General features: G+C 44.3%; 1 protein-coding gene across 1 annotated transcript in view; it reads right to left on the bottom strand.

Moving 5' to 3' along the window:
- Positions 1-22321, bottom strand: part of TPPP (tubulin polymerization promoting protein) — a 105887-nt gene that overhangs the window by 54907 nt on the left and 28659 nt on the right. Inside the window, exon 2 of the mRNA XM_077810896.1 lies at positions 21124-21435. Coding sequence (XP_077667022.1) covers positions 21124-21431 — 308 coding nt within the window. The 5' untranslated portion in view covers positions 21432-21435. The remainder of the gene's footprint in view (positions 1-21123; positions 21436-22321) is intronic.

The raw sequence follows: 22321 nt of genomic DNA, 5'->3' as shown, positions 1-22321 counted from the left end.
GCATTGGATTCTTCCATCCTAAGTGCAGGACCCTGAAGTGAAATCTCATTTTGTAACTTTCTTCTTCAGCAGTATTTTGCATCCACTTTACATAAGAGTAAATCACTTCAACGTGCAAAGAAATGGAGAATCAGGTGCAGAGGGTACAACCAAAATCCCACATGCAGGCCTCCATCCCTAACCCCAGCCAACAGTGATCCTCCGCTTGGTTCTTTAACATTCCTAGTTCCTCTAAACTACCATCTCTGCTGGACTGAGGAAAGAATCTCCCCATGCAGAAAAGATTTTGTTCCCTAAAATTTATTCTTTTCTGTGTTACCCATTAGATTCAGATTTCAAATGCACCCCGCCCCCCCCAAAAAAATCCACCCTACAAACTAGAAAATTATTAACTCAAAGTTCTCTTGGTTCACTGGCATTAGATTCCCAACAGCAAGCCCCAGAATATCCTTTTTCTGCTAAACTGATCCACTTCCCTTCCCAGTCTACTCTACTGTAATCAATACCACCTTCTAATCCACATTGGTGCAATATCTAAGCTTGCATCCTTCTCTTTTCTGCTTACCTTTACCAGATACCATTTACTAACTAAATGGAAAAGTTTTACAACCTATTAATTATGGGCTTGGATACACTGAAGAATATCATCCAAATGTGATTCACATGTACAGAGCATCTATTTTTCTTTTTCATTTAATCTGGAAATACAATGATCTCTGCACTGCCTTCTGAACTCCTTTATCTGTGTCTTAATTTGCCCTCTTAAGAAATGCCAGCACATTTCTGTAAGAGAAAGTATTTTTCATGGAGATGCCCAAGGTAAAACTGTAAATACAAAATTCTGAAAAGTGCTGAGCACCCGTGATTTCTCAGTGGAAGACATGGAAGTTGCAGGTGCTCAGGACCTTTCAGAATTTGGCCCAGAGTGGTGGAAGCTTTGAGCTGTTATTCCCGCTAACGTTGAGGGCACTGCTAAGTGCTCAGCCCTTTTAAAAACAGGCTACTTATCTGCGTCTCTAACTATGAATTTAGGAACCTGAAATTGTAGACTTATTTTAGAAAATCTTGGCTGCATTGCTAAAAATCATTGCTGGATTGTGGCAGCAGTGTTATTTTAATAATGGATCCTTGTTTAAAGTTAGATCAGAATCTCCCATCTTCACTTAAAATGACTATCAACTACACTTAACATTTTCCTTAAAACTATGAATTTTTTAAAAATCTTAATCACAGGACAAACTCTTGTTTGCAAAATCCTCTTTGAAGACTCACACAATTTAATAACGTTTCCATTGTTTTTCTTTTTAGCAACAGAAGATTAGACAAAGATGGTTTGGGGAGTTTATTGTACTACTATTGCAGACACAAACATACCCACACATTATCACTGTCGCATTAATGGGGATGTCAGCAGAAATGTGCACAGCTGTAGTAACTAACACATTTCTATGGATTCAATGTTTTGTGCCTCCTTTCTCTAGTGGCACTGTTTGTTAGGTAACTGCTTCTATGGACCACTAAGGCTATGTCTACACTACCACTTATGTTGGTATAATTTACGTTGCTCAGGGGTATGAATAAGCCACCCCCGGAGTGACATAAGTCACACTGACCTAAGCGCCAGTGTGGACAGAGTTATGTCAGTGGGAGAGCTTTCCCCGACAACATAGCTACCGCCACTCATTAGGGGCGGATTAAATAAATTGACAGGAGAGCTCTCTCCTGTCAACTTAGAGCGGCTACACTAGAAAGCTCTGCTGGAATGGCACAGTGCATGGTATATTTTGGGGCTACCACAGGTGAAAGAGGATAGTAACTGGATGGTCCACTGGTTGGGGAACTAGCCTGGGATTTGGGAGACCTAGGTTCAATTCCCTGCTCTGTCACAGACTTCTTGTGTGATCGGGCAAGTCACTCATTCTCTCTGTGCCTCAGTTGCCCATTTGTAAAACAGGGCTAATATATTAAGTATTTAAGATAGATATTAAAAACAGCCCTTGCAGAGCTAGAGCTGGAAAAAGACAATCCAAAATTTGGCAACTCATACTTCCTCTGTGATTCCGCACAGAGTGCCCTGGGGAAAAGCTTAAGAGCAGCCACTACACAGGCATTACCAGCAGTAAAGGATAAAGGTGGTTTGTAATTCAAAGGGTGCATTTATGATTATACTAAGTGAAATCAGTGTCTTCAATTAAATTCCTAACCGGTTCAAGATTATTTACTTGGTAAAATTGAAGGAAACAGCCTCTTCAAAGAGATGTACTTTAAATAAATCTAAAAATCTTGATTTAGATTGGCGAAAGCAGTAATAGTTTCTAAATAGAGACTCCTCAGAGTAATCAACATGAATCAATATACCACATCCTCCCAGCTGTCAAAGCCTTCCCTCAACCGTATCCCAACTAGATATCATACATGCCTGTCTCACTTACCTACCCACACCACTCCCCTCCTAGCTACCATGTGCCTCAGGCATCAGGCACACTCCCAGCATCCAGGCACCATCCACTTTGAAATTACAGTAAACTTAAGAATGCACAGCTGGAAGAAAGGCTACGTGTTCGCCGTCCCGATTGGGTACATGAGGTGATAAGAGCACATGGGCCTCTTTCCCAGGGAAGAAGCCAGAATGGGGCTGATATGTTCTCCAAGCAGGAGGCGCAAGCATGGCAAGGCAACACTCAGCACTCTAAAAGGGCAATGATCAGGCAGGCTGGTGACAAGTTCAGGCACTGTCTGTCCTGAGACAAAAGCTAAAAGGCTGCACTGGGGGAGGAGAGCATATTCAGCCTTTTTTAAAAGGTTTAGTACACATCGGACACAATCCCATGGCTGTCCCCAGCACTCCTGAAGCCACCTGCCCATCGCTGTCCTCTGCAGGCCAAATGCCTCTGGCCACTACTGCTCATGTGGTAGGCCGCCTCACATTCCACATCACTCTGGGTCTCAAAGTCATAATTTCACATTCATTTATTAGTGAAAATTGCAGTTACCACGGGTAAAGGGTTGGGGTAATGCCTAATAATCAACTCCTCTGAGGCACAGCAGGCAGCCAAACTGTGGATTAACTGGCATTACCCTGTAGCGCTTTAATGGTAAGTATATCTAAAGACATTGTACTTGTATATATAATCCGCTTCTGATTATTAAGCACACAGCCAGTCTGTTTTCTAAACCAGTCAGAACTCAGATTTTCAATAATGGCACAATGAGCAGCTGTCACATTACAGTACCATTCCATGGATTCATTGCTATTGCTTGCTGCAAGAAACCATTATCCTGTGACACACTTTGCTGATGATGATAGAATTTACCATCTTTATTGATGATAGGATCCATAGAGCCTAAGAAAAATACATCCATTGACTCCACAACTACTTCTCTTATTAGTCTACATTATTTTGAACTACAATATTTGCAGATGGAGAGCATGAGAACAAAGATGTTTTGTTAGAACACTGGATGGTGCAGTGAGTAGCTGTAATGAGATGCATAGCCTTGCATCCATCAGTCACTGATGCCTATCTATCCCAATTTGCTAACCATCACAAATAGCACTAACTGTCATCCTTGTTGGCAGGCTCAGCAAGGACAAAGAAATAAGTGACTATGGAGGATTAATTTTTCTCTCATTCAGTTATGAATCTGTGTCCTCCTAAAGGTCTTCCTACACTCTTGTTCAGGGAAGCTCTTTTGTATGTTAGTTGAATAGTGGCCAGCATCTGCCATGGAGACTTAGCTGGATGCAGGAGAGCCTCATTAATAGGTAGTGCCATTCTGGAGGGTGCTGGTGACTGAAAAATATCAAGCTGTCTGTGCTGCTGATCTTTGACCTCCTCCAGAGGGATGTGCAGAGTGTCAGCTACCCACCTAATGAGGTCCTGGAATCATCTGACATCATCAGCAATGGAAGGCAAGGGAGGTATTCCCAATCCCACCTCATCTGGTGACAACGATGAAATGGGAGTCTCTGGGATGATTTCCTCATCTACACTAGCTTCTAACTCCTCAAACATCTTCTTCTGCTGTGAAAGGGTAAAGGGAGGATGTGAAACCCTGGTCTCCCACAGGGATGGTACCGGTGTTCTACTGAATTGTTGCCAATAGGCAACCCACAGGTCACAATATGGCCATTGCAGAGATGCATAAAGGAGCAGAGGTAGCACCATCCTGGATGAGCTGGAAGTCCTCCCTGTGGAAGGGGGCATTCCCAAAGGGGTATGTAGGGGAACCACTAACAGAAATCATGGAGACCGACTGGGAGTCCTATTCTTCCTCCACATCCTCACATTGGGGGGAAGCCAATGAGAACAGAGTCCTGTGCTACAGAGTGGCAACTCAGAGTCCAAGGTCTTGGTACCATGACAACAACGGGGACTCCGGTTCATCTGACACAGAGATCCCTGGAGTATTGGAACTCCTGCATTACCAGAGAGAACCCCAAAGTACCAACACCAACGTGGCAGAAGCTGACAGTAGCAGTAACAATAAAGGTACCATGAGCTTTGTCAGACAAACTTACTAGGTACCGAGGGTATCGCCTGTACAGGCATCCCCAGCTGAGCTACTTGCATTGGCATTAATGGCTGGATTAAAGCACACAACAGATCAACGGGGGATGCTTCAGTACTGATGACAGGACTGAGCTCGATGACACCCTGTGCTTACTCTCCTTACTAGTGGAGGGTACAGGCACCTTATTAGAGCCATGCTTCCTCTACTTGGATCTCTGGGGCTTCACAGGCCCATAGGTACCAGAGAAAAAAGTGTCCTTGGCCTCAACAGTACCCTTGAAAACTAGGGACCTGGTCTTTTTTGGAGCAGACTCCTCAGATACAGATTCCTCTTTTTGTGAGTCTTCCCAAGGTATGCCAAAGGCTTCTCTTTCTTAGGAGAAGCATTCCACGAGGCTGACTGGCCACTGGATCTGTTCAGAGACAGATGTATGGGGCAGAGGGCAGTTGGGGGTCTTCTGACCTGGCTCAGAGAGCAGTGAATGTTCCATCGCCAACATCCTGAGCTTTATCTCCCTGCTCTTCCTAGCTCCAGACTTAAGGGCCATAAAAAAGGAGCACTTCTATGAGATGTGGGACTCCCCCAGGAAACAGACACACTTGGACTGTCCACTGCTCACTGGTATAGCCTCCCGGCAAGACAGGCAGCATTTGAAGCCCAGCAAACTAGGCATATCCTGCCAGGAGAGGACAAGTCTCCTAGGGGAAAAGAGAAGGAAAACAGTCCTCTCACCTTAACTAACACACACTAACAACTCTAAACTAAAAGGACGGTCAGGGTTCCAAAACCATGCTCTGAGTGTCTCTGGCCTCTGTTTGCCAGAAGCTGGGAGTGGATGACAGGGACACTAGTCAAAGAAGAAAAGAAGTTTTTAACCGTGTCACAGACATTCCCCCCATCTCCTTTTCCAATATAAGAGATTCAGCTTAAAGAATCCTTCCTTATTATCCTCTCCACCTCTAGACAAGATATAAACGAACAGAGGAGGAGGAGGAGGCTGGAAAGGCAGAGCAGGGTGAGAGATTCAGTTTTCGTCAGCCTTGAGAAATGTACTCAAAGGTTTACTGCAAAGGGACTAAAAGTAAAAAGGAAGTGGGTGGGATGGGGAGGAGGAAGCTGTGAGGAAAACATGTTCTGATTTCAGTACAGCTTAATCTGGTAATTTCCCAAACTAAATTGTACCTGTGTATATTAGAAGTTAATACTGGTGTAACTAATTCAGAAGTCTAGAGTTAGAAGGTGTTGGACTACAATAATATTACACATGAAGGCTAGAAATAGGACACATTTTTTAAAATGGTGAGGGCATTTAACCATTAAAACATATTCCATAGGGATGTGGTACATTCCCCATCACTTGCAGTCTAAGTCAAGACAGAAAACACTTTTTCAGAGCTATCCAAAGCTCAAACAGAAGCTATGGGCTTGATGCAGAGATTACTGGGAGAAGTTCTTTGGCCTCAGTTAAGCAGGACGTCAGATTATATGATCATCATGGTTCCTTCTGGCTTTAAAAAGACAAACAAACAAACTATCAATGTCATTTCAATCTCAAAGAAGGAGTCTAACAATGGAGTAGTGGAGGCAAGAATTATAGTCAGACCAAAGTAGTGACCTGCATACATATACCACCTTTTAAACTTTAGCTTATGGGATATAACAAAAAAAAAATAAATTTTTTTTAAATTCACAGCATAAAGAGAGTTGGCTAAATTAGAATGTGGATGGGAGAGCTGCAGGATGCAGTACTGGCTTCTCAATAGGTGGTTTTATTCCTCTAAGGGTACGTCTACACAGCCCGCATCAGTGAGACTCCCAGCCCAGGTCGACAGACTCCTGTTCGTGGTGGGACTCACACTCCTGCACTAAAAATACTTGTGTAGATGTTTTGGATTGGGCTTCTGAGCCTGAGCTCCAGCCCCAAAAAAAAAAAAAAAAAGGGGGGGGGGAGTGAGCTTTGAGCCGCAAATTCAAAGCTCTGTCTACACAGCTATTTTTAGCGCAATGATCAAGCCCTGCAAGTCCAAGTCTGTCAAGTCAGCCTGGGAGGCTCACTGTGTAGACATACCCAAAGTAACGCTTAACCCAGGAACAGTGCTGTATCACACAGTAACAGCATGGTACTATTTGGGACTGAAAATGCTGATTTTGGATAGTGCGGTCATTAAAAACCCCATAGCATTTTTTCGGGGAGAGGAGGGATGCTAATCCAGGTGTCCTGGCTACATTCCAGCTCTAGTAATTGTGTGCAATCTACCTAAATTCCTCATTAAGTTTAAATTCAATAGCTTCCGCCAGTTGCTGCCCTAACCTATTGTTTAGCAGTGGTAAAACAGCTGATGTATTTTACCCTAGAGCAGGTTGTCACGGAGACTCATATACACAGTGTAAGTATTCTGGGACCTATCAGGATTACCATCATTGTATAAGTGCAAGCAATATCAGCATTATTATTACTAAATTATTTATATTACAATAGCAGCTAGGAACCCTAGTGAATAACCAGGGCCTAGAGTTGATCAAAAGTTAGGAAAGTTTTGTCCCCATGGAACATTTTTGAAATTTTCCATTTTTCTGACTAGCTCTATCAGGGCCCCGTACAAAAGGTGTACATGCTTTTTAAAAAATAAACCACAGCTGCACAAGGTTGAAGTCTTGAAAATTACTCGAAAAGGGTAAGAATTAGCCATTTTACTAAAGTCAGTGCAAACACCCTCAGGAATGGTTTCAAGTAATATTAACGTCAGTGTTTCAGCACTGTAAGTAATTCTATATACAGCCTCCAAAACTTCTCACCAATAAGTAGCCAAGCTAGCACATGACCAAATTATGGAAAGAAGGTATCTTCTTGACGGCAATCACTTCCAGTACCATGCTGAATTTAATAAATTACACTTTACTCATTTGGCTTACATCCAACACTGCAGATGTAAGGTCATGTAGTATACAACTCTAAGGGCCAGATCATGTCCTGCACAGTTAGCATTTACAAATGAACTTTTCCATTCCTCCTCTGTAACACTAGCTCCAGATTCCTGCTCTCAAGTATCCCAAGATCCCAACCAGTTACAAACCAAGGGTTCCAATAGCATGATTAATGTGAGCTTATCTACAGCTGAAAATGTTCTTCTGCCAACCTATTTCCACAAGAGATCCTCACATTCATTCATGACAGAAATGGACGTGGGAGACCATGTAACACAGAAGCTCCAGCAATCACTCAAGCTGGGTTTTTGGCTAATCCTTCCTCAGTTTATGAGTGCTATCAATATCTAAAGATGGGTTCAGAAATACATTTGAAAATAGAGGTACAACACAGCCTCCCTCACTAAGCATGGCCATGCAGCTTCTTCTGGTTCTATTACAAACCTCTGAAGCAGCTCTGGATAACAGGAACAGCACAACAGCTGTGCCACTGACTCAGGTTAGCACATGCATTTTTCCTTTAGTACAGTAACACACTTTTTCCCAAGAGCAGGACCATATTTTTTATTTCTTTTAGCTGCTATCTGGCCAAAGGCAGATTAACATACCATTAGAGCAGTAACGTGGAATTTATTTAAAGTATCTATTTCAGGTGGTTATAGTAACCTTTCCTAGTTGATCTAGTTACTTTATGATGCATAAACATTAGATATATATCTTTCTTCCACTAATGTTTTTCATCTAAAAAAACAACATGTATTTAGCTCCAATAACTTCAAGACAGTACTTAACCTTTTGTACAAACCTTCAGGAATAGTGTGAAGCATATAATCAGAAATATTTGCAACTTCGGTTGCACATGCAATACATACTGGCCAGAAACTTTGTTTCATATTTAGTATAGTGTGTTGTATGAAGTTCTGCATTATTAGGTTTAGGTATAAATGCAAGACATTAATCTGGCTAATAATAAATCCCACCACCTATAGTCATACCTTATGAGGATCTCAGCAAGTCATCTGAGGGGATTTTAGAGTAAACATTTATTAAGATTCTAATCAGGATTCGGGAGCAATGTGAGTTTTGAGGATTCTTCCTTTTCTAGGTATACAAATTCTACCTACATTTATCCATAAAACAACCAACACTTTTGTGAAAAAGGTGCTTGAGGAAGGAGCAAAATGTTAGAGACAGGCTATCCAGGCAGAGTTTGTTTTGCTAAATTCCTTACAGGTAGACTAATCCTGCTAGGTTCCTTATAGATTGGCCAATATCTTATTTTGTTTTCATTTTGTTTCCATGGAGAAGGGGAGGGACACAAACCTTGTTATAGATCTAGAAAATACTTATTTGTTATCAGTAAACAGGGTTCCAGCTTTTAGCTTTTATAGTTAAAAACACATTTGATTTGGTTGATTAAATAGGTAAGAAAAAAGTTACAGACTAAGTGGAGTAATATGAAAATGAAGTTCTACTTGAAGTGATGAGAGCTATATGAGAGACTGTCTAATATCAGAGCCCTATTCATATTCCAAACCAAAAAAAAGCCCTTATAATCCGGAACTGCTTCATGCAAACTGTACTGAACAGCAAAGCTGTTGGACAATACGTACTAGATGTGATGTCATATAAGCACACAAAGGAGCTGGGAAGTTCCAAGAAAACACAAATACTGCCAGAGATAAGTATTCATGTGAAATACGTTTACACAAAATCCTATGATTTTAAAATCATAAATACCATACATTACTGACCTATACATTTTACATTTGTACAAATTAGACAGTGTATGTGAATATTTATCTACTTTCCCAGAACTGCCCACTTCTATACTTGTACATACTTAGGTTGTTTGGGTTTTTATTTTAAAACAATAACCCCCATCACCACCACCACCACTTGCTGGTATACATACATAATAGCAACCATCATTTAAGTCTTTGGTTTCTTGGATACTACAGTGGATTAGGCAGCCCCATCTGAATTGTAATTTCAATTAACAAACAAATATCTGATGTGTGCTGAAGGAAGAAATAACTGTTTTGAATCACTTCCTGCTATAATTTGACCTGCTTTTTCAGCCTTAAGTCGTGCCCTTTCTCAGTCAGCCTGAAAGTCAGAGATTGATTAACACAGATAATTCCCTATGTACCATTCCAAATCCAATTAGTACTCATTTCCCCATGTAGTCAGATACAATGTGCAAAAATCACATAAAACAGGTAGAACAGTTATCAGGTGGGATTCTAAAATCAAAATACTAATACCACTTTGAGAATAATTCCAATAGGAAAGATGACAATTTTCAATTGTGTATTACGATAAATATGCTTCATTTACCTAGGAGAGTTGATTTGGAAGTCTCACTGCATTGCACAATGTATTCATAAAAAGCCACAAGAGGCATCAGAAAGTGTTTGTTAAACAGGAAGTACTTCAGTCCAGCTTCTTGGGAGGACTTTTGAATGAGCACAGGTTTCAAAGTGCTGCTCTTTGACAAGTGTTTGAAGTAATACTTTTCAATGAAAATAAACGACAGCTGTGGTTGTATTCCGATTGTCAAGTGGGAAAAGCATATTATCATCCTTGCCAGGAGTTTGAACTAAGTAGCTGTGTAGGCTGATCACATCTGGTTTAATTCTTCCATGATTTTACCACAGCAGTTAGCTACTGTTGAATTAAAACCCAGCTGGCCTCAGGTAGAAGCATTACTTGTGAGACTTAGTTGACCCAGACTGTGGGAACTAGGCTAAACAGCTGACTTGCAAGTATGTTAGAACATGGGTGGGATCTGTTCAGGTCAGGACATAGCACAGTATATTGTGAGGGTTCTCCATGGGAACAAAAAAATTCCTTTCTTAAAAACATGGAGGAGAATTTTCTGGTCTTTAGAATACATGGCTTCCTCAGCAACAATGAAACATGTCAAAGCAATGTCAGAAGCTATTACTGGAATTAAGAGTACAATTATGCTTTTGATTGATATTTTGCAGCACAATATTTTTGGAGGGTAGGAGAGGTAAAGTATATTTACAGGATTTCTCTAGTTTAAAAGGAGTCTTCAGTAACAAACTGGTATAGAACCACACACAAATTTTTTAAAAAAATTTAACACATAGTAACATCAAAACAAACAAATGTTTCCATGGAGACAACTACCTAAATAAATGCTCACAAGAGAGCCAAGGCATGACGTCACCCAGGCCTGCCTGCATCCATAGTAACATGCCAGTATAAACAGAAATATTTTGATTTTTCTATAAAGTAATATCATAGAATTAGCAATTTTATGGCAGTGCATACACCATTTTCTTACAGTGTTTAGTGCTTGCACTTCTAAAATAAGGGCAAAGATATTTATATCAGGGCTATTATTACCAACACCACATTAGCTGCATCCAACAAGTGGAGCATGTGTATGGCATATCTACTGTATCAAATTCCCCTGAGCAGTTGCTGATCCCAATAAACAAAGAAATTTATGTTCCCAAAGCAACACGTTGGAATGCCGGTCAGAGGGTAATCACATCTATTCTTCTTAGATATTTTGCTTTCCAAGGCATGAAAAAACAACACTCCCAGACCTGCTCTGTCACAGCCTCAGTGTTTTGGTGGATCAACATGAAATCCAGACACATTTTGTATTTTTCCACTTCTAGTCAGTCATCAATTGGCCAGCTTTCTCTAGGGCCACAAAACTCACCAAACTCATCACACTTTCCCTGCAGGTACATGGTTTAGCCATTACAATAAATGCAGATGAACAGATTTTACAAATCAACTGTCAGCATTGAGGACATGACATAAGACTAGAAAAAAAAATCAATGAAAAAAAATGGTTACTAACCTTTCTGCAATGTTGCTCTTTGAGATGTGTGGCGCGTGTCCATTCCAGTGTAGGTGTGCGCACACTGAGCACAGATGCCAATTTTTTTTTCCCCCTTACTGGTATCTGTTGGGTCAGCTCTGGTGCCCCCAGGTGTCACACACTCATACCATTGATATAAAGGGCCCTACCAACCCTGCTCCCCTTCAGTTTCTTCTTGCCGACCACCTCTGAGAGAGGGGACAGAGGGTGGGTTTTGGAATGGACACGTGCAACACATCTTGAAGACTAACAGTTTCAGAAAGATTAGTAACCATTTTTCTTCTTTGCGTGCTTGCACGTGTCCATTCCAATGTAAGTGACACACGAGCAGCAGTACTAGAGGTGGGTTCCAAGATTAAGGACAGGCCGACCGTAACACGGCCTTGCTGAAATCAGCATGGTCTCTGGCCGGTTGTGTAATGGGATAGCAGGTCATGAACATGTGAACCGACGACCAAGTTGCCACCCTGCAGATGTCCTGAATTGGAACTTATGCAAAAAAGGCGACGGAGGAGGCTTGAGACCTTGTAGAATGTGCTGTTAGGTTCGCCGGGGGGCAGAATATCCATGAGCTCCTAACACGCTCTGATACACAAAGTAATTCACAACGAGATTCTCTGTGCAGAAATCCGGAGACCTTCCATACTTTCTGCTATCGCTATGAACAGGTGAGTGGATCCACGGAACAGTTTGTATCTAAAAAGACAGGGCACGCTGAACGTCCAACAAATGTTTCTCTCTATGTGCATGTGGCTTAGGGTAGAACACTGGCAGAAAAATTGCTGGATTGCAATGGAACTGTAAGACCACTTTTGGAAGTAATGATGGGTGTGGTCTCAACTGGATCTTGTCTTTATAAAAGACCGTATATGGGGGCTCCAAGGTGAGGGCTCAGATCTTTGAAACCTGCCTGGCTGAAGTTATGGCCACCAGGAAAGCTACCTTCCCAGAGAGAAAGTAGGGGTGGGACCCCTATCCTGTGGGTATACCCTCTCCAGACCCTTGAGAAACTGGATGACCATGTTATGTGAAAAGACCAAACAGTTGTCAATCTTGAGATGGAAGGCTGACATAGTCAAGGTCCATTTAGCAGTTGAAGAAAGGGCTAGACCTTGTTGTCTGAGCAGAAGGAGGTAATCTAGAACAAGTCGCAGAGATGACTACAAGGGCAGGACTTGACGTTGGGAACACCAAATGGAGAATTGCTTTCATTTTGCTGGGTAGGTGGCTTTGGTGGATGGCTTTCTACTGCCCATTAGGCCCTCACGGCCTTGCTCTGAGCAAACTAGTTCCTCCACATTCAGCCCTGGAGTTTCCAAGCCGTCAGATGAAGGGATGTGGGGTTCGGATGCTGCAGCCAGCCACATTTCCTGGATATCTAGTTTGGGTGCAGCAGGAGCTGCAGTGGTGTCTCAACGGACATGCCTAGGAGGATGGGAACCAGTGTTGCCTGGGGCATTCCGGGGCTATGAGGATGACCTGTGCTCAGTCCTGCTTGATCTTCATCAAAACCTTGTGAATCCGCGGGATAAGAGAAAATGCAGAGTATAGGTGCCTTGCCCAGGATCGCAGGAATGCATCTGTAAGAGACCCCGGGCTGTGACCTCTCAGAGAACAGAACTAGTAGCATTTCCTGTTGGTTCAGGTGGCGAACTGATCTATAAAGAGAGTCCCCCACCACTGGAAGATGACCGTCACGATGTCTAGATGGAGAGACCACCTGTGGTGAGAGGAGAATGCCACAGCTGGGGGGATCTGCCAGCTGGTTCTGAGTCCCAGGAAGGTAAGATACCTCTAGGCTGATGGAGTAATTGACACAGAGCTCCTACAGGCAGATTGCTTCCTGGCATCGGGGGAAGAATGTGCCCCGCCCTTCCTGTTCATGCAGAACATAGCACTCATATTGTTTGTGAGGATCAAAATTCATTTTCCCACCAGGTGGGGCAGAAATGCCTGGCAGGCTAGACGTATTGCCCTGAGTTCCCTGACACTGATGTGCAGGGAGAGCTCTTCTTGGGTCCAAAGACCTTGAGTTCTGAGGGAGAACTGAGCCGAGGGCCGAGACATTGCATATCAGAGATAAGGATGACTAGAGATTTGAGAAGGGTATCCCCACACAGACTATCTGGCTGTCCAGCCGCCATGTCAGCGAGTTGAGGACCTGTACCAGACCCATGATCACTGAGTCCCGGTGATGGCAAGAAGGGTAGCAGACAGTGGCTAGCCAGGCTTGTAGAGGTCTGAGTCTCAGTCTCACGTGTTGCACTACGTGTGTGCATGACGCCACTTGACCCAGGAGGCTCAGGCACTTTCACATGGTCATGATTCAATGACCTTGAAGAGATCTCATCAATAGGGCCCTACCAAATTCATGGCCATGAAAAAATACATTATGGACCTTGAAATCTGGTCTCCCCTGGTCTTTTGTGTGCTTTTACCTTGTACTATACAGATTTCACAGGGGCAACCAGTGCTTCTCAATTTGGGGGTCCTGACCCAAAAGGGATTTGCAGGAGGGTTGAAGATTATCTTAGGTGTGTGAGGAGGGGTCACAGTATTGCCACCCTCACTTGTGTGCTGCCTTCAGAGCTGGGCGGCCGGCCAACAGCCACTACTCTCTGCCAGGCACCCAGCTCTGAAGGCAACACCCCGACAGCAGCAGTACCAAAGTAAGGGTGGCAATACCAAACCATTCCATCCTTACTTCTGCCCTACTGCTGATGCAGCTCTGCCTTCAGAGCTGGGCTCCCAGCCAGCAGCCGCTGCTCTCTGGCCACCCAGCTCAGAAGGCAGCGCCACCGCCAGCAACAGGGCTATCAATTTGGATAAATGGGGTTCTATTGCACTAATGGGGAAAAAAGTGTGTTGCAAACCTGAAAATGTATGCAAAATTGTGGACTGCATAGTAAGCTAATAAAAATCAAAAGTGCGGTGGAAACTTAATATTGAGGAATCTGCAATTTCTGCACTATCACAAATTAAGTAGGGCCTTACAAATAATGCATTTCTGGAATGAAATTTTAGATGATAGTAATTTGTTCTAAAATCCATCAAACATCTGGGATTTGTGAGTGTTTTCTTAAGTGTCTTCAAATATCTGGATGATTATCAAACAAAAAATACATTCCCATAAATAACAATTAATTCAACTCACGTCTTCTTGTAACACATGTTTTTTTATTTTTCCAATCATCTCAACTTGTGTGTTCTTCATACCTATGCTTCCTCTTACCTTAATGTACATTCAGAAGCCATACACTCCCAGATCCGTTCAATTTCTCTTCTACCCTGTATATAATCCTCCCACAAGAGGCCACCAGCATAGCTACAATCCAGTCTGAATTTATGTTCCCATCTAGAGACTGACAGTGACTCCGAATTTTTCATTTTAATTCAAATAGTGTAACTAAGCTACCACATGGCTTCATCACCAATGCTGAGTAATATAATGAACCTTAGCTGAGCTTCCTTTAAAAGCTAGAAGGAAAGAAAGACAGACATTTCCAGCCTTTCAAACTGTGTAGGTTCACTATAACTTGCATAGATTAAGTTTGCTTAGACCAATAAATGATGTTCACGTTGAGAAAAGATTACTAATCCTACAAGGTGTTCAGTACCTCCCAGGGAAAGTTCCAATGTGTTCTATCAGTACCAGCACTCTGCAGGAGGGAAAATGCTTTACTGTGATACTTTTTTTTTTGTAAAAAGTATCTCTGAAGAACGGAACCAACTGCATCACTCAGATGACTTTGAGCAAAGGAGTCAGCAGTGATCACCTACTCCTTATTTTCAGAAGCTATCCCTCATCCCAGACTACAGCCATACATATGTAGGATATAGTGATTCTGACCGAAGACTGATTTCACTAAGCTTAAATTGTCTCCAGATTCCACAAAGTTTTCCAGTTATACCCTAAGAGTATGGCTGATCAGAAAATTGTCCCTCCTGAAAATTTCATCTGAAAATCCAATTTCGAAATTTCTCCATGGTGCCCCGTTGTTCTCTATAGGCCTAGGTCTCTGACTAGATTACATCTCCCATGGTGCATCATGGCTTTCCCTATTGCTGAGCCATCATAATGCACCCTGGCAGTCCTTGGCCATGATGCATCATGGAAGATGTAGTCCATCTGGGGAACCCAACCCATAGAGGAGAATGGGATCTTTAGGCACCTAAACTACAACTCCCATGAGGCACCACAGTGGTATTCCCCCTATCAAAATTTTTCCATTTTCAGGTGTTTGATGTTGAAAATTTTCTGTTGAAAAACAGTTTAGATTAAAAAATTTTAACCAACTCTGCCTAGAACCCACGTACCTTACACTAATTATTATTACCTTTCTGTAGAAATAATCCCACGGGGGAAAAATAGGACTATTCACAACAAACTACGGTTCTACTCAATCTATGAGTAAGGGTCACAGAATCTGCCCACTGATTTTTTGGTTGGGTATAGAGGGGAAGAGAAGGAAAGGAGACATTGCAGTTGTTTGAGCACAACCAGTACATTCAGTATACACCAAGCTTGCACATGTCTCCCAGGTGTCCACAAAGTGAATACAGTGCCAGTGTTCTAGCAGTTGAGCCTGTTAGCCTTCTACACATAAGATTTCATTCGAGTTTTTATTTCACTTTTTAAATGTGTGCACTGTTCAGCATTTCTGATGTTTTCACTGATCCTGTTAACACACCCATCATAATTAAAATGCTACATGAAATATGTATGTGATCTCTAGTGAAAATAAAAGCTTCCATCACAATGAACTAACTCCTCAAAACAAAAAAAATACAAAACACAAAAACAAGTTGGAAAAATAACTACTGAAAAGGGTGTACAAAAATGATGTGGTAGAATCTTTTAAGGAAGGCTTGAAATATTGAAGTTTTCACAGTTAAATGTCAGTTTTTGCTTATTTCTCTCTCCACCGATAAAATACAAAGAAATGTCATAGCTAAAAATACTAATTTACACAGAGGGAACTTTCAAAACTTATGCTGCACTTGCCGACAATGGGTGGGCAATTTGTTAATAAGAAATTAATATTCTAAAATAAATTATTTTATCTTCCAACTATTAAAAAGGCAGTGACTTCAGGTATCAACAGAAAACAGTACCTGAAGGCTAATCCTGGGTCCTGGCACCTTTGCGTAGGAGCCTCTGAAAGCCACCCAACCAGCAGTCACTGCTCAATACTTACACCCTACTCATGACTCCACCCCACCTGGGCACTGAGGAATGACATTAAAGAGGCAATGAGTATGCACACGGTTTCCCAAGATAATGGAAGACTGGTTTCTCCAGTTGATTGACAGGGGGGTAAGAGGCTAAGTTCCCTTGTTTCAGCACTGTCCTTGGCTGACAGCTCCAAAAGGAAACAAGGTGGGTGAGGTAGTATCTTCTATTGAACCAAATTCTGTTGGTGAGAGAGACAAGCTTTCGAACCACACAGAGCTCTCCTTCAGGGCTGGGAAAGGCACTCAAGAGTGTGACAGCTAAATGCAAGGTGGAACAGATTGTTTAGCATAAGTAGTTAGCGAATATGCTAAGGGACCATTCAAGGTAAAGTGGCTCGTTGACACCTCTGCAGTCATAGGACAAAAGGAGGCAATTAGTAGCTTATAGGTTGTTGTAATAAACCATAAATCCAGCATCTCTGTTCAGTCCATGATTTTTAGTGTCTAGCAGAGTTAGGAGTTTAAGCTCCCAGGCTTGTCTTTGGAACATGTTGTGGATGAGAACTGAGAGGTCATAAATGAAGTGATTGCTGAAATGTGTTCACCCACAGGTGGGAGGGTGGTTTTGTCTTTTATCAGTTTTCTGTGTCAGTTCATTCGAGAGCATAGTGATTGTTTGGTTTCACCCACTCTGAATAGATCTGGGACTGGCATGGCTACAACTACACTGCAGAGCTCCATAAGGAAGCAGCCAGCCAGGAGAAAAGACGGAAGACAGGGCCCTCTGAGCCAGAAGAGCCAGCACCCCAGGGCAGTCATGAGAGGAAGAACCCAGTGATCCCCATTCCTAAAGGGGGAAGCAATTAACCCTGTAATAGCTGCATGGGAGTTACTGCAGCTCTGTCATTCCAGCAAAGGTTGAGAAATCAGGAATTCCTGGGCTATTTTTATACAACAAAAAAATGTATTGGTTACCTCCTTGACAATAGCGATCACAGGGGAGTGGAAGTGGCCTGTGTTTATATCAGTGCATTCTCCCTCTAGCCCAGGGGTCTCTTACACACGGCCCGAGGGCCAGGGGTTATTTTCTGTGGCCTGCCAGCTCCCCGTGGCCCCCCTACATCCCCCCCAGCATTTACCTAGAGCGGCTCCGGCTTGGCACGCACCTGCCTGCCTGCTCTGCCCCTGCACCACTCCGGGAAGTGGCCGGGACCTGAGGGGGGGGGGGGGGGGACGGACGGACTGGGGACAGACAGGGGTCTGTGTGTTGCCTTGGCTGCTCCTCCAGGCTGCTTTGGGGGGAGGTACCTGGAGGAGCGGCCAGGGCACCACAGAGACTCCTGTGCCCCGACCCTCCCTCCCCCCCCCCAGGTCCCAGGCGCTTCCCGGAGCGGCACAGGGACAGTGTAGGCAGGCAGGGAGCCTGCCCTGCCTCCAGTGCGTGCCGGGTCAAACCCGCCCCCCAAACCTCTCCTGCAGCCGAACACCCATCCTGAGCCCCCTGCTGCACCCCGCACACCTCCTGCACCCCAACCCCCTGCCATGAGCTGCCTGCCGCACCCTGACCCCCTGCCCCACCTTGCACCCCGACCCCCTGAAGCAGCACGCACCCCTCCTGCACCCCAACCCCCTGCCCTAAGCCCCCTGCCGCACCCTGCACCCCTCCTGCACCCCCTGGGGGCAGCGTTGGGATGGGGATTTCAGGGAAGGGGTGGGAAGAGGCAGGGCAGGGACGGGGCCAGGGCAGCGTGGCGGGGGGGAGAAAGGGTGGTCAGTGGTGCAGCCCTCGGGCCAATGTACAAGTCCTCATGTGGCCCTCGTGGTCATTTGCGTTTGAGACCCCTGCTCTTGCCCCATGTCCCTAACGCTCCACACAGTGGTGCAAGTAGAATTCAGGTCTTACAGGTACACAGCACCGGCTAAAGGGGGAGAGGGTGCGTTACCTCCCCACGTGACCCAATCCGCCCTCAACCCGGGGCCATGCACTCTCCCCCTCCTCATGATCCATCCCACGTTACCTGGGCGGGGAGCGCTCCCAGTGGGTGGACAGAGCACAGCTGCTGTGTGGGCTGCTAAGAGAAGAGGGGGCTTGCTCCTGGAACAATAGCCACTTCACAGTCACACCTGCTTTGGGAATTGCCAGCAGAAGAGCTTCAAACCAGCTCCCTCTGACAGCAAAGAATATTTTTTTCAGACACGCTGGCAACTGAGCCCCATACCGGCAGCTCCTCTGGCACAGCTGTACTGCCCCCAGCCCCTCCCCCGGCCCTTCCACACAGCTGCATTTCCTGAGTCCTGTCCGGGGTCCGTACAGCAGCCCTGCTGGAGGACAGGGCTGGGGGGACAAGGTGGGGGGCAGTACAGCCGTGCCGAAGGCGCTGATGGCCTGAACCACATGGCTCTCCTGGAAACCGCGGCAGCGAAAGGAGCAGACCATGGGACCACTGGGCAGCCCTACATTGGCAGCTCCTCCGGCACGGCAGCCCTGCCCCCAGCGGGGCTGCTGTACAGACCCCAGACCAGAAACGCAGGCACGCAGCTGTGTGGAAGGGCTGGGGGCACTACAGCCGTGCTGGAGGAGCTAACATGTTGGGCTGAACCTCAGGGCTCTCCCGGGAACTGCAGCGGTGAAAGGAGCAGAACTTGGGGCCACCGAGAGGCCCCATGTTGGCAACTCTTCCAGCACAGCTGTACCGCCCCCAGTCCTGTCCTCCAATGGGGCTGCTGTATAGACCCCGGACAGGAGGAGATGTATGCATGCATGCAGCTGGATGGAACAGCTGGTGACGGTACAAGCATACCAGAGGAGCTGCTGGCCTGGGGCCACCCGGTGGCCCCACGTTCTGCTCCTCCTGTGTCTTTCCGGTACCCCGTATCGGCTATAAATAGCTTAGTGGTATGGCGTACCATATCGCCCTACTTGCACCACTGGATCCACACCTCATTCCCACAGAGCATAAGTGAATCCACTCCACCCCAGGAGGCATCAGTTCTGAGTCCTCGGGATCCATCAATCCTGTGCACAGCCAGTTTCTGCAATACTAAGGGCTTATCACATCATTTACTGCATGGAAACTGGCCTGAGAAAGTAGTCCTTTGTCATTTCCTGTTAGGCTAGCAACAAATAAATATTTAAGTTTATCAAAACCAAAGAATACTTGAAAATAGAACATTGACATCATCCATCAAAATTAATTAAAACACAAAACTGAAAGGCCAAACACCTCCAAGCTTAGCCATCTACTACAGTGGGCTAGTTCACTGATAAGATTCCACTTGAAATACAGAGCTTGGTTATAGTAACAGAATCTCCAGAAAAATACTGTCACGGGAGCAGAGATGGCGAGAGGCTAACCCAAGAACAAAAGGGTTGGAGTGCCTACGCTGGCTTGTCAGCTGAAGACAGAGCAAGAAGCAAACAGCCGTGAGAGGAAACACACTCACCACAAACAGCATTTTTTCCCCTCTTGGAAAATGACAAATGTTAGGGAAAAGCCAGTGGATGAGGTTGTTCAAGCATAAACAATGGATTCATTCAAGAATTAATGACATGATGTCCTATGATTCGTGTACATCACATTGGACAACCCGTGAAGGGTAAAGGGCCCTTTCTTCTCCGTATTTCTTATCTTTGGTGGGCTCTAAGGGTCAAATTTTCAGCAAGTCTCCCTAATTGAACCTGCAGCTGCCTCAGTTTGCATGGCCTCAAACCAGCATTTACACATGAAACTGTGGGTAAGAGCATGTCCAAACATATACTCCTGAAAACTATTAGCACAATTAAGGAACCTTGCTGAAAATTTGTCCTTAAATAAAACTAAGTGTTGTGCAACTTAAACAACTTCTAAGGTAATGGAGGAGAGGGCCTAATTAGCCAATATGTTTGTGTCTCTACATCTGATCAAACGTAAGCAGTTTGGAGGGGGGAGGCAAGTAAGATAGCAATTTTAGGGCTTGATGCAAAGTCCACTGAACTAACTGTCTTTCCATTGACTTCACTGGGTTTTGGATCAGGCCTTGACTAGTTTTTCCCCTGGGAGGTTAGGATTCCAATTTGGTGGTAATTGGTAAAAGGTAATAAATAAAATTTGCTTGGCAGTGCCAATCTATGGGCAGCATGCACATGCATTTTCATTACCAGTACACCATCCAAGTTTTGGTGGCTGATAAGTAGAAGGCTTCAGCCACAAAAAATGCATGGCGTATTTGCGATGTAGATGCGTGCCCATGCCACACAAGTTTGGGACCACCAAGAAAATCTTATTTATTACCTCAGTCAAACTGGATTCTTAGCCTCCAAGGTGGGGAAAAAAAACCCAAAAACTAGTGAGGGTCTGTGGCAGCTCTTCGGACTGCCCCAGCTGGTGAATCTGCCCTCTGGCTTACAAGTGTGTTTAAAACCTGTAGAATTATGCATGGGTTAACCCCTCACTTACCACTGACTATAGCCTGACTTGAACCAGAGCCAGGGTGTAATTGTGGCAGAGGTACATGTTGTGTGTTGTACCTGTTATTGCTCAATAAAATGTTAATTCTATAAGTCACACCAGCTTTGTGGGGTGAGGGGAATATAAATATAAACCTGGGGGTGGGTGCAAAGTATAACAAGACAAGGGAGCGAGAAAAGGGAAGGAACTTACTTGATTTTACTGAAGACAATGTCAACATCTGTGATTGTCACATTCTTCCCATCTATCACATGACAGTCCTTACATAATTTTGACCAGTTTTTCCCATGCATTTCTTTTCCTGTGGCTCTGGTATCTCCGTGGATGGCAAATTTTCTAAAAGTCTCTTCTAGAGCACTAAGCTCTGCTGCCATAGCCCCTTCGTGGGAACTGTTGGACTCATAAGATAGCCTTTTGGCTGCTCTCTCTTTTGCTGGATCTGCAGGAGACTTTGGAGGGGTCTTGTTTGCAGGTTTAGTGGACTTTGTTTTGTCAGCCATCGTGCTGCAAAGAGGAGGGGAAAAAAGATCATTGCATTTCCTGCAGTTTAATTTGCATAGTTTACCCTCTTTGTTAGGTTGTCCCTTGAGAACTAGACTTTCCACATGCTACAGTCCATGTTACAATCTGTGAAGGGCGCTTATGCTACACAGTTAGTAGTAACTTGGCACTTGCTAGTAGTGTTTATGTACATGGAGACCTAGTGCGGGACAATCCAGGGTGCAAATCTACAGCACGCTAGCTGAACATTAAATGGCAGCATGGACCCTGCTACTGCACACTAAATATTTGAAACAGCAGTACATCAAAACACACTATGGAAATTTTAGTGCCTGGAAGCAAGGTCCACATGGCCAGAGACTCTGGTTAAAATTCTTGGACGGTACCCTTCTCTTAGCAAAACTACTACGAGGTAAAAAAATCTGAACTGACCTGCTACAGTATGTTGGATTCAACACCTGCAGGAAGTAGCACTAGAAAAGCATGTTCCTATTCCAGGTGACGCCATTCAGATTTGATTTCATCTGGTCCATCTGTTTTACTTTCTTTCACTCACAGTCTGATATCAGGGGTGCTAAAACAATTTTTATAGTGGGGGTGCTGAAGGTGGAAACCATGTATCTGGGTTGTTATTACTACTTCAATCCAGGGGGTGAGACAGCACCCACAGTACCCCTACTTCCAGCACCTATGTCTGATATGCCCTTCTGGAGAAATTTTAGCACGCTGCTAGTTAGCGTAACAGCTGTTTGCAGGCAGCATCAAGAAGAAGCAATACAAAAAAGCAGTACAATTTCTTACAATTAGAATCCTCCAACATTGATTTATCCAGAGCACTCATCAGTGGAAGGGGGAAAATACACAACTCCAATCCAGTCCAACCCTCTCT

This window comes from Eretmochelys imbricata, chromosome 2, assembly GCF_965152235.1.
Source record: "Eretmochelys imbricata isolate rEreImb1 chromosome 2, rEreImb1.hap1, whole genome shotgun sequence".
NCBI lineage: Eukaryota > Metazoa > Chordata > Testudines > Cheloniidae > Eretmochelys > Eretmochelys imbricata.
This window is presented reverse-complemented; position numbering and strand designations above follow the sequence as displayed.